The 14,258-nt window shown below is 36.4% G+C and overlaps 1 protein-coding gene across 3 annotated transcripts in view; it reads left to right on the forward strand.

Annotated features, from left to right (window-relative positions):
• Positions 1-8,281, forward strand: part of areg (amphiregulin) — a 28,092-nt gene extending 19,811 nt beyond the window's left edge. The window contains exons 5-6 of one of the 3 annotated variants that reach the window (XR_008837812.1): positions 1,476-7,971; positions 8,076-8,281. Coding sequence is in view for 2 of the 3 variants with exons in the window: in XM_056457304.1 (XP_056313279.1) it covers positions 1,476-1,563 (88 nt within the window). In the remaining variant the exon portion in view is untranslated. Of the gene's footprint in view, positions 1-1,475 lie in introns of all 3 variants that reach the window. The other 2 variants (XM_056457304.1, XM_056457303.1) reach the window with 2 other exon arrangements.
• The last annotated feature ends 5,977 nt before the right edge of the window (positions 8,282-14,258 follow it).

A 14,258-nucleotide genomic window follows, 5' to 3' on the forward strand; every position in this document is an offset into this window, starting at 1 on the left:
ATGTCTAATAGACGTCTAAACATAGTCGTCTATGCTAAAACAAGGCTAAATTTGGGCTGTCACTGAAAATCTAATAGACGTCTAAGAATAGGCCAAAACTAGACTAGTCATCAAATAAACAGAAATTAATGACTACACATATAAAGTCTGTCTAATCTGACTATTTGACGACTGGTCTAGTTTTGGGCTATTCTTAGACGTCTATTAAATTTTCACTGACAGGCCAATTTTAGCCTTGTTTTAGCCAAGCTGTGTACGCTTAGATTTCTATTAGACATCTATTCAACACAAAATTGTTTGCTGGATGCCAGTGTTGCCAGATTGGAAATGTCAAAGTATCGTACCAGAACGTCAAAATTATCGTATTTGGAGGAAAATTATTGTACACTAGTCCAGGGGTCGGGAACCTTTTTTCAGCAAAGAGCCATTTCTGATTTGTTTTATGAAATGTGTTTTTTTAAAGAGCCATTGGGGGTGTGTATATAACAAAACCTTTATTTATTATTAAACAAAACCTTTGTTTTGTTTGGCTTCTCAGCCATTCTCCATGTTGATTGGCTAAGAAGAGGTAACATGAGATGAGATAGATCGTACAGAGCAATACACAATTGTCCAGAATACTAATCAGAGAGGATTGTGGATAAATGTGCCTCTGATTTCAAAGGTTTTTGTTTCAGTAAAGCTATTCTGATACACCAGCATTTATGAATTAAGACCATGTTTACACTAAAGGCTGATTTTTTTTCTGCGTCAATCTCACGCGTATGGTTCTCCATGTTGATTGGCTAAGAAGAGGTAACATAAGATGAGATAGATCGTACATCGTACAGAGGTCGAAATTATCGTACAAATACGGTGATTATCGTACATCTGGCAGCACTGCTGGGTGCTAACCACTGAGCCTGTCCTGTGCTGTCCTGTGCTTTTTCTAGCCAAGCAAAAAAAAAAAGAATAAATACAATAGGAAATATTATGAAAATGTCAATAAAAAAAAAACTTTATACAGCTAATGTTGACGTAAAAAAGTAAAAACTGCTTTCATTCCAGCCAGACAATGCAAAAAGTAAAAAATAGAATGGGAAATACTATGAAAATGAAATGTCCTTGCTCTGGAAAACACTTTCAGAAATTTCACAGGATGGTTAACGAATGTGCCTTTAACTGTATAGACTATTTTGAGGGATGTAAACAAAAACAATGGTTCCAACGGATTTCCTGTTTTACATTTTTAATTTCTATAGCTTGCCAGAATCCAAAAAGAGACACAAATTGATAAATAATGTTATGATACAGTAGGTGTTTTAATATATAGTTATGACTGAATTGCCTCGTTACAGTTATGAAATAGTTTGACAACAAGCAGGAAATGTCTTCAAAGACATCACCAGATTGAAATGGTCTAAATGCACTATACAGTATATCAGTTTAAACACACATATGCTCCTATTTATTTTTGTTCTGTTTGTCTTTCCCAGCTATAGAACACATCATCGCTTCCAGGCGGCTTTCCTGAGCTCTTCTAACGAGAGAGAGAAACAAGAGAAGAAGAATATTATGGTGTGAAAGGAGAATGTAAGACTGTGTGCTTTACTTATAGGTTCCTATATGTACACTAAATAGTCTTTTAGTGGGAGATTTGCCCATGCAAGGGTGTGTCAACACTTGGCTATCGAAATCTTGTGGTTCATTTGTGAACGCTAGTATCTAAGGTGCCGTTTACACTAATGCGTTGTTGTTTATAAATGATGTTTCTATTGTATTTCTGAAAAGGATATCAGTCCACACTATACAGCCTAAAATGCAGGATATGTGACCATTTATGCTTACTGGGCATGTGTATATTTTTCTGGCGTCTGTACTTGGAGTCTACCGCTTGTGTAATTATATGAGAGTGGCTTGACGAACCAGGGAACGATACACAATTTTCCAGAATACTAATCAGAGAGGATTGTGGCTAAATGTGCCTCTGATTTCAAAGGTTTTTGTTTCAGTAAAGCTATTCTGATACACCAGCATTTGTGAATTAAGACCATGTTCACACTAAAGGCTGATTTTTTTTCTGCGTCAATCTCACGCGTATGGTTCGGCGCAGCCTTCAGGTGGTCGCATAGCCATGGCTGACGCCGACTCGCACCTCTCAAAAATTGTAAGAACACAGCGCAACGTCATGTAGTGCAGTGTTTCCCAACCCTGTTCCTAAAGGCACACCAGCAGTCCACATTTTCAACCTCTCCCTAATCAAACACACCTGAATCAACTCATCAGAACATCAGAAGAGACTCCAACACCTGGAATAAATGGGTCAAATAAGGGAGACATCCAAAATATGTACTGTTGGTGTGCCTCCAGGAACAGGGTTGGGAAACACTGATGTAGTGCAAGCTCTGTGATTGGTCTGCTTGGTAGCTGTGACAAGTGTGGGCAATGCTGAGAGTTGCAAGCCTGATGGAGCGAGTGTTTACAAGTGTCAAGTCCCATGAAGGAGCTCCAGATGGAAACTTTAGTTTTGGTGTTTATCTTATGGTTAAACTTGTTGCATGTCCGCCGGTTCCCACCTCTGAATGAGCGAGTTTTAGCTACTTGTACATTAAAGTAGCATTCAGATAAAACAAAACACTCGCGAAGAGCAGAGCAACACAAACAGCACGCTGAAGTATAAATGTACGGCTATGCTTAAGGCAGGGGTCGTGGGTCACTCTGATCACTCGACAAAGAAGTATAAACCAGCCTTTATACATTTTAGTTTAAAACTGCATATTTTTTCTCTCCATTTTAGCCTTCCTTCCACAATGAGAAAACGAAAAAAATGAGAATTTAGAAAACGAAAGTATATCTTTTTGAAAACGCTGTCTAAAGTGGATAAATGTGAGTGATGCAGTGTAAACGGTGAAAACAGGCTTTCGAAAACGATGACACATTTTCGTCACGTGACCAATTCAGCTAGAATGGTGGACGACATCAATTTTTTACATTTATATAGCGCTTTTCTGGACACTCAAAGCAATTTACACATCCACCTGGATGACGCGGCCATAGCCATATGACCGCACACCAGACCGCACCAGCCTGACCGCACACCAGCTGATTGGTGGAGAGGGGACAGAGTGATGAAGCCAGTTATGATACACTTCATTGGGACAACTTAATTTTTTTATGTTTAATCCACAAAAAAGTGTTAAGTTAACTTAATTGATTTGTGTTGTGTCAACATGAATGAATTATGTGGAACCCTGCATTTTTTACAGTGTATGGGGATGGTTAGGAATCCATGATGGACAGAGGCCGGTAGGCAAATTTGGCCAGGATGCCGGGGTTAAACCCCTACTTTTTTTTGAAGGACATCCTGGGATTTTTAATGACCAGTGTCAGGACCTCAGTTTAACGTCTTATACAAAAGACGGTGCTCACTGAGCAGTATGGTGTCCCTAACTGGGGTGTGAGGACCCACACAGACAGCAGGTTGAGCGCCCACTGCTGGCCTCACTAAGACTACTTCCGGCAACAACCTAGCATTCCCATGTGGTCTCCTATCCAGGCACTCTGTAAAAAAGTTGACTCAACTTAAAATTTTAAGGCAACAAACTTCAGGACATTTTTAAGTTGACTCAACTTTCAACCCAGTTACTGCACTTGACCTGATTTAAGAATGTCCTGAAGTTTGTTGCCCTAAAATTTTAAGTCAACTTCTTTTATTTTACAGTGCAATTCTATGTGAAGTTTTCATGTTCTCCCTGTGTTCGTGCAGGTTCCCTCCAGGTGCTCCAGTTTACCCCACAGTCCAAACACATGCGCTATAGGTGAAATAAATAAACTAAATTGGCCGTAGTGTATGTGTGTGAATACGGGAGTGTGTGGGTGTTTCCCAGTGTTGGGTTGCGGCTGGAAGGGCATCCGCTGCGTATAACATATGCTGGATAAGTTGGCGGTTCATTCCGCTGTGGCTACACCTGATGAGCAAAGGGACTAAGCCGAAAAGAATATGAATGAATGAATCTATCGACCGATGCAGCCCTGCTTAGCTTTGTGAGAGTTGCAGAGAGCCAGCTGCCGACTATGTAAAGCAGTTGTTTAGGACGCTGTCTGTTTTGACAGCTTTATTACAGATTAATGTCAGTTTGTACATTGCCTCTCTTTAAAGGACAAACAGATAGACAGTAAATAAACTGCAGGCAGATATGGCACAAGTAAAAGCGTGTTACATCTGTGCACATGAGCAGTACATGAACAAAAGCGTTTCAGTCGTTTTAGTGTGGATGACGCAACTGTTTTCCAATGTACAGTTGAAGTCAGAATTATTAGCCCCCCTGTTTATTTTTTCCCCAATTTCTGTTTAACAAAGATTTTTTCAACACATTTCTAAACATAATAGTTTTAATAACTCATTTCTAATAACTGATTTATTTTATCTTTGTCATGATGACAGTAAATAATATTTGATGATATTTTTCAAGACACTTCTATACAGCTTAAAGTGACATTTATAGGCTTAATTAGGTTAACTAGGCAGATTAGGGTAATTAGGCAAGTAATTGTGTAATGATGGTTTGTTCTGTAGAATATCGAAACAAATATAGCTTAAAGGGGCTAATAATTTTGTCCTTAAAATGATTTTTAAAAAATTAAAAACTGCTTTTATTCTAGCCGAAATAAAACAAATAAGACTTTCTCCAGAAGAAAAAATATTATCAGACATACTGTGAACATTTCCTTGCTCTGTTAAGCATCATTTGGGAAATATTTAAAAAAGAAAAATCATTTAAAGGGGGGAGGGCTAATAATTCTGACTTCAACTGTATCCTGATTAGTGTAATCTCAGACTTAAATAAGGTCTTAAGCATTTTCAAAACACTCTGTTTTCGCAGGTCAAGAACACTGGTGTACTGTGGATGCCAGATTTAACCATACAAAATATATGCATTTTAAAACAAAACGCTTTCGTGTAAACGGCACCTGATACTGAACCCTGGTGTACACCAAACAAGCAGGAAAAAGCAGTCTTTCTGCTTTCAGATGAATTCTGGTTCGGTTTGGGTGAAATAATAAAGGCAACACCAGACAAAAACATGTAAAAGACCCAAAACAGGATATGATGTTGGAAGATGTGACCATAAAAGTACTTTTTTTTTGTTTGTTTCTGTGTAAAAAATGTCTGTTACTGTTTTGACTAACCCGATCTCACGAGGAGATGTAACTATTACTACGTATTATCAGAAAAGTGGCTAATTTGTTCAAATTCGTGTTGAATAAATTTGTGTTTTATTTTTTTTGTATGAATATGTATGAAGGGTGGCAACGGTGGCTCAGTGGTTAGCACTGTCGCATCACAGCAAGAAGGTCGCTGGTTCGAGTCCTGGCTGGGCCAGTTGGCATTTCTGTGTGGAGTTTACATGTTCTCCCCTTGTTTCCTCCAAGTGCTCCGGTTTCCCCCACACTCCAAAGACATGCACTATAGGTGAATTGGATGAACTAAATTGGCCGTAGTTTATGAGTGTGTGTGTAAATGTAAGAGTGTATGGGTGTTTCCCTGTGCTGGGTTGCGGCTGGAAGATCATCCGCTGCTTAAAACACACGCTGGAATAGTTGGCAGTTCATTCCGCTGTGGTGACCTCTGCTGAATAAAGAGACTAAGCCGAAGGAAAATGAATGAATGAAAATGTATGATTTTTAAAAGGTGGGATGCACTCAAACACCACCCCTAACCTAACATTTGAGGATGGGAAAATTGCATGTACTGTACATGTAAAATGTGCATATGAGATCATACAAATTCAAACGAATTAGCCACTAAATCAAAAAGTTAAGAATTGCTGTGAGATTGTGGTGGTTTTGACCCCTTTTATACATCTTTTATACACAGTTTATTACATTGCTCAACGTTGTTTTGGAGCCAAGTTCTGCTTTAATATTGACATCACAAAAGATCACTTGGTTTTCGTATCTTTTAGATTCACCCTTAAAAATGAAAGTGTGAACCAGGACCAAATGTGTCATTGAGTATGTTTACATGGACACAATAATCCGATTTGAACACAATTAAGACAATACTCTGATTAAGAGTCTACCTTGTGAACAGCGATTTTTAATTAATTTAATTTAATTAAGCTCATAATCGAACTAAAGAGTAATCGAATTAAGACATGTGGAGTATGCCGAATTTAGTCTCATTATTTAAGTGCAGAACAGACATCTAAACACCTTAATCAAACTATTACCATCATTTAGGACTTTATTTATTACCTCATTTTGTGACAGGATAGTCACACACACATGACTGTCTGACACTATTATCTGCACCTACCGAGTCAATGCAGACCACAGACACCTGCATCGCGAAAGTTTCAGAGTTTTTTTTCTCCCATTCAGCGTGTGGTATGAAATTCCATTTAAACTATACTCTTCCAGCAGTTCATAGTTGCACCCAATATCTCATTTGTCAGGGGGGCATGCATGAAATGTTCCCGGGTGAAAGTGAAAGTGCCAAACTGCAGTTAAAGTCGACAAATTAAAAGGGAAACACTCGAAATTACATGAAACTCTGAAGGAAACATGAATGGGGTGGTAATGACGTTAATCGAATCATGTGCTATAACATGTAAAACGGGATCATGAAGGGAACATTCAAAAATTAACTCATGTAAACACCTTCATCTTATTATTGTCTTAATTAGATTAAGGCAAATAATTTGTCTACTGATGTCCATGTAAACGTAGTCTGCGAGTATGTTTACATGGACACCAATAATCCGATTTTAAAACGATTAAGACAATACTCTGATTAAGAGTCTACCATGTGAACAGTGATTTTTGATTAATCCAATTAAGCTCATAATTGAACTAAATAGAAATCAGATTAAGAGATGTGCAGTGTGCCGATTTTAGTGACATTACTGAAGTGCAGTACAGACATGTAAACACTGCAATCGAACTATTACCATCATGGAGGATTCTCGCCGCACTTTGCGACAAGATACTCTATACACACGGCTGTTTGACACTATTCTCTGCACCTACCGAGTCAGTGAAGGACTACAGACACCCAGCCAATTCGAATGTTATCACTCGACTGAATGGGCATTATCAGTGGTTATCAGCTGATAGATTTGGGCCAGTATGGGCCTTCTGCACCTACTGGTAGGCTCAGAAGGATGTTATCATCCATCTACATGGTTAATCAGCTACAGTATTGATCACATACGGCTGCAGCCGGAAGTTAACAAGAATTATTTATATTATTTATTATATCTCCCATTAATTGTATTTTATTAGCGTCCACCCCTACGCTAGACCCAACGATCACAGTAATGTAAAAACAGATCTGATTCTGAAGTCTTCTCTATTAGTATAGCTGATTAACCATGTGAATGGATGATTACAGCCTTCTGCGTCTACAAGTAGGGGGCCCCACTAGCCCATATCTATTATCTCATAATGCCCATTTAATCGAGTGATAACATTCGAAGATGGTGAGACACCCTCATCACGAAATGTGGAGGTTTTTTCTCCCATATGGCATACGGTATCAAACTCCATTAAAACTATACTCTTCCAGCAGTTCATACTCTCATCCAATATCTCGTTTGTCATGGGGGGCATGCCTGAAAGGTTCCCAAGTGAAAGTGAAAGTGCCAAACTGCAGTTAAAGTCAACAAATTAAAAATGAAACACCCGAAATTACATGAAACATGAAATGTGGATAGCGCGCTGACGCAATGACGTTAATCGAATTGTTTACTATAACATGTAAAACAGGATCATGAACGAAACATTCAAAAAGCAGCTCATGTAAACACCTTCAACATATTATTGTCTTATTCAGATTACAGAAAATAATTTGATTACTGATGTCCATGTAAACGTAGTCAGATTCTCTTCTTTTACAGAGCTACAAATGTGAACACACCCTTAAACTCAAATTCACAATGTTCAATTATATTTCAGCCTCTAGATATGAACCTGGACTTCAGTGTGATAGTATGAACACTCATTTGACTCATTATATTTAATGCATAATATGTATTAAATCATATTTGAGTGCTAAAAAGTATGTACTCATGCTCATTCTGATTTTGTTTCAGGCAGATGTCACTGATGGACAGGTTTATTGCACATAAACACTACATTAAATCCCACTGTAACAATATATTTATTGTCTGTACCTATTTATTAACAAATGATATAATATCCTTAGTATTTGTGTTTATTTTGATAAAAAAAAACAACTATGTTTATTTAGTATGTGTTATTAATGTCACACATATGGAATAAAGAACGCATAATAATAGTAGCATCTCTCATTTTATTTCCTCCATATCAAGAATAAAGTCCTGATAGATGTTGTGATAGCATGATTCATTCAGTCATTCATTTTATTTTCGGCTTAGTCTCTATTCATCAGGGATCTCCACAGCGGAATGAACCGCCAACCTATCCAGCATATGGTTTCCACAGCAGATGCCCTTCCAGATGCAATCCAGTACTGGGAAACACCCATACACACTCATTCATACTCTAGATGAGTTGGATGAACTAAATTCGCCATAAAGCGCATGTGTTTGGACAGTGGGGGAAACCGGAGCACTTGGGGGAAACCCACGTGAACATGGGGAGAACATGCAAACTCCACACTGAAATGCCAACTGACCCAGCCGGGATTTGATCCTGCGATCTTCTTGCTGTGAGGCGACAATGCTAACCACTGAGCCATGATTCAGTGTTTACAATAATTTGTTTACAGTGATTAGCATCCATGAAAACACAGATCTTTCGATGACCTAAAATTGCAGTGAAGGTCAGAAATAGCAGACGAATCATTAAGAGGGAAAGGATTAGTTTCGTTTCTTAATATGAGGAATTGATATTTAAGTCTTAAGCGCTGCACGTCATGTATTATTAAGAGATGAAAGTAGACGTCTGTTACTTTAATCCTTCACAGGTGGAGTCTGCATTGCCTCTCCCAGCAATTTCAAAGTCCAGTTTCTTCACATAATGGAAGATTATATAATACGGACATAATAAAGCAGATCAATGTGAAGGTGAAAGTGTTCGATTGGCGTGGAAAAATGGGGCAGGAGGGTAAAAGAGTGTAAAGGCGAAACTGGTTATAATTGGGCAGAGCGAGTGTGGACTGCATTATTGACTGTGTATTTACGCAAACATTCAAAAGTGGAACAAACTAGGAGGAGAACCTGTGTGAATTATTGGTGCGACTCAGTTATTTTATAATACATTTTCAATTAAATGTTCATTAAAATGACATCTTTTATTGTGATAACGAGACGTTATTTTATTAAAGAGCATATTTTCTCATAACAACAAGATGTTATTTAGTTAAAATGACATCTGTTCTCATACCAAGATCTTTTCTTTAACCCTTGTGCAGTGTTCAAACACTGACTACCCTTTTGTTATGATCGAGATGAAAACATCCTCTAAATTAAACTGCTGTAGAAATGCAACAGATAAAAAAAAAAATTCACTTTTTTGCATAAACTTGTTAATCAACCTCAGTCCTGATCAAAACTACTGAATGTTTTTAAAAACCACAGGATTTTAACACTTTCATTGCCAATTTCACAAATGATGTCACTGATTTGGTGTAAAAACACACACAAAATGACGTATTTTCAATGTAAAAAGTAATTGTGGACTGGATTTATTTGACCTTTAATCACAATCTTAAACATGTGAATGATTAGTAACAACATTGTCTTGATGCATTGTTAGTTTTTCATTTTTTCTCCCTAATTTACTGGCTGTTTTTTGCCCCTTTGACTTCCATTATAACCACATTTGATGCTGCATAAATACACAGTCTTTGTTTTTGTTTACTCCATGTAGTTTCTTTGAGTTGAGATGCATATTTTAATTTTCATCAAGGTAAGTGCGTAAAGCTCACTCTCACGGACACACATGCACTCACTTTAATTTGCTGTTATACTCCATATAAAATCCAGAAACTAAGCTTTTTTTTGCACAGGCCTATCTAAAGGAATAATAGTGCCAACTGATGGTCAACAGTGAGATGGTACATCTTAAGGCAGGGGTGTCCACACTCGGTCCTGGGGGGCCAGTGTCCTAGAGGATTTAGCTCCAACCCTAATCAAACACACCTGAACCAGCTAATCAAGCTCTTACTAGGTATACTAGAAACTTCCAGACAGGTGTGTTGAAGCAAGTTGGAGCTAAAGTCAGCAGGACACCGGCCCTCCAGGACCGACTTTGGACACCCCTGTCTTAAGGGGTTTATCCCAATAAACAAATGTCAAACAGTGAAAACTCACAAATTTCCACTCACTGCAGAGCCACTTGGGCAGAGCTGAGCTCCAGCTCCTCCTTCCTTGCACTTCTTCTATGAGTGATGTCACTTGGGAGGGGGGGTTAGGGAAGGGGTGGTTGTACGCATTTAAACAGCTTATAGGAGGAGGAGCGTTTTGCCTCTTCCCAACAGGGAAAACCACCAACAATTAAAAATGCATGATTAAATGGTGTCATGGTTTTGCAATAATCAAAGGGGCAAAAACAGCCACCAAGTTAATTAGGGAGAAAAAAATTAAAATCAATCAAAACAATAAATCAAAGGCAATGTGGTTTCACATGTCCAAGACTTTAATAAAAGGTCAAAATAAATCCAGTCCTGAAGTACTTTATATTGAAAATACGTCATTTTGTGAGTTTGATCTCACGAGAAAACCTAAGTATTTTACGTTTTGTCAGTTTAGTGGCTAATTCGTATGAATTCAGTTGTACGAAATTGTACGATTTTAAAAAGGAGGTGTGGCACCTAACCCCACCCCTAAACCCAACCGTCATTGGGTGATGAGCAAATCGTACTCGGGCTTTGTGTGTGCGAAATTCTGTCGTACGGTGCTGCGAAAAGGGGCGGGATTAAACAAGATGATTAGACATTAAAAAAGCGAGCGATTGCTCCATGTTTTAAATTTCTGTCTAGAGAGGTCCTGTTTTGATCCTCGGTTGGTCTCACACAGTCAAGCGATGCGTTTTCGCAGGTCAGAGTTCACCAAGCTTGAACTTTGCACCGCAGCGAACTGCGAAACTTAACGCATGACCCTGCGTTTCCGGTCTGACGCATTTGCGTGCATGTGAATGGAAGTCTTTGGGAGGAAAAGCTCAGTGTGACCGCAGCTTCACACTGGGCTTTGTATGTGCGAAATTCTGTCGTACGGCGCTGCGAAAAGGGGCGGGATTAAACAAAATGTTTAGACATTAATAAAGCGAGCGATTGCTCCATGTTTTAAATTTCTGCCCAGAGAGGTCCTGTTTTGATCCTCGGTTGGTCTCACACAGTCAAGTGATGCGATTTCGCAGGTCAGAGTTCACCAAGCTTGAACTTTGCACCGCAGCAACATGCGAAACTTGACGCATGACCCTGCGTTTCCGTCTGACGCATTCGCGTGCGTATGAATGGAAGTCTATGGGAGGAAAAGCCCAGTGTGACTGCAGCTTTAGATCGTACGAATTCGTACAAATTAGCCACTAAATCAAAAAGTTACGAATTGCCGTGAGATTGTGTTGGTTTTTTCACCAAATCAGTGACATCATTCATGAATTAGGCAATTAAAGAGTTTAAATCCTGTAATTTTCTAAACAATTGAGTAGTTTTGATCAGTCCTGAGGTTGATTAACAGATTAATGCAATTTTTTTTTTAAATATTTATCTGATGCATTTTTACAGCAGTTTAATTTGCTTGATGTTTTCATCCTTAAAACAACTAAAGAATAGTAAATTTGCCCTGTGTGTATTGTTTTTTTTTTTTTTTTTTCTTAATCAAAGCATTTTATCAAAGTATGTGTCAAAATATGATTTGTTACCAAAACTCATTCTGCTAGCTGAAACACAGAAAAAGTTGTGGCCAAATTAAGACTCAAAATCACCACAGAGTGGATGAAAACATCCCCAACAGTCTCATCCACAACAGTACACAAGTGTCAATAATGTAAAAGTACTTTAATAAGGCCTAATTAATTTCTTACTAGTAACGTTTTTAAGTAGATAGCACTGTAATTTAATTCTTACTTTTAAAATTGAATTAGGTATCTCTATAATTTACTTCTTACTAGTAAAATGCATTTAGGATTAGAGAACCTGGGTGCATTTGTTAAGTTATGCAAGTTTAGAAAGTCAACTTACAGTGACCTCTTCTGGTCGTAGAGTGATGCGCAGTTTGGAAAAAACAGGTGAAAAGCCTAAGATAAGCAGACATTCATTTATCTCAGATTGTTTGTCTGTCAGTATTTAATTTAGACATGTAATCACCAAACTCACTGATTTTAATAATAATAAGAAGAAGAACAGTACTTTTTAATTTTCAATCTGAGTACACATGGCTTAAATATATTATTATTGTTATAATAATAATTATTATCATTCATTCCTTTTCTTTTTGGCTTAGTCCCTTTATTAAACTGGGGTCGCCACAGCGGAATGAACCACCAACTTATCCAGCATGTTTTTATGCAGCGGATGCCCTTCCAGCCACAACCCATCTCTGGGAAACATCCATACACACTCATACGCTATGGACAGTTTAGCCTACCCAATTCACCTGCACCACATGTCTGGACTGTGGGGGAAACCAGAGCACCCAGAGGAAACCCACGCAAATGCAGGGAGAACATGCAAACTCCACACAGAAATGCCAACTGACCCAGTCGAGGCTCAAACCAGTGACCTTCTTGCTGTGAGGCGACAGCACTACCTACCTATTTTATAAAAACCTAAATTAATGAATGAATAAACAAATAATTGACCAAGAGTAAATAAATATGCATACAAATTTTGATGTTGTTAATAATAATAATAACAACAATAATTAAAATAATAACAGTACTATTTAATCTTCAGTTTGAACACATGGGTTACATTTATTATGATGATGATGATGATGATTATTATTAATATATAAAAACCAAAATAAATAAATAAATAACCAAGAATAAACAAATATGTAAACAAATGTTGATGTGGTTATTAAGACAAGGCAAGGCAAGTTTATTTATATAGCACATTTCCCACACAGTGGCAATTCAAAGTGCTTCACATTAATGGCAATAAAAGAGACAAGTATAAATAAAATAAAAAAATAAATGAAAACAGCGTAAAGACATTTTTTCCATATTCCAGAACAACAACAACAATAATAATAACAGAATTTTTTATTTTCAATCTGAGTACACCTGGATTATTATTATTATTATTATTATTATTATTATTATTATTATTATTGTTGTTGTTGTCTAAAAACCTAAACAAATAAATTACCAATAATAATGAATGTGTAAACAAATGTTGATGTGGTTATTATTAATAATAAAGTACAACTGGATTAAATTATTTTTAAATTATTTTTAATATTACAGAAAAACCTGAATAATTAAATAAATAAATGACGAAGAATAAATAAATATGTAAACGAATGTTGTTGTTGTTGTTGTTGTTAATAAAAATAATATTAAACAACAATACTTTTTAATTTTCAGTCGCAGTACACATTGATTAAATTATATTTATCTTTATTATTATTATTATTATTATTATTATTATTTACATTTTTATTATTATTATATAATAACCTGAATGAATAAATAAATAAATGACAAGAATAAGTAAACATGTAAACAAATGTTGATGTAATTAATAATAATAATAACAATAATAATTACAGTATTTTACTATTTTTAATTTTTTATCTGAGTACATGGATTAATATTATTATTATTATTATTAATAATATTATATAAAAACCTACATTAATGAATGAATGAATAAATAAATAAATGGGCAAGAATAATAAACATGTAAATGAATATTGATGTGGTTATTTATAATTTGTTTTCAATAATTATAATAACAATAAATTTTCAATCTGAGTACACATGGATTATTATTATTATTATTATTATTATTATTAATATTATTATTATTATTATTATTATTATACAATATATAAAAACCTAAAAGAATGAATAAATAAATGAACAAGAATAAATAAACACGTACAACAATCTTGATAATAATAATAATAATAATAATAATAATAATAATAATAATAATAATAATAATAATAATAATAATAATTCATGCCAAGTTTTATGATGCGGTTTAATTAAGATCTTTATGGTAATTACAACACTTCTTCCGCTTCTGTGGTGTGCACGGCGCATTGTTTTTACGCTTTACGGTAAATCCACGCGCCACGGCTGTCCTTGCATTCTTATTGGCTATCGGCGTGTGTGTTAGA

This window comes from Danio aesculapii, chromosome 5, assembly GCF_903798145.1.
Source record: "Danio aesculapii chromosome 5, fDanAes4.1, whole genome shotgun sequence".
NCBI lineage: Eukaryota > Metazoa > Chordata > Actinopteri > Cypriniformes > Danionidae > Danio > Danio aesculapii.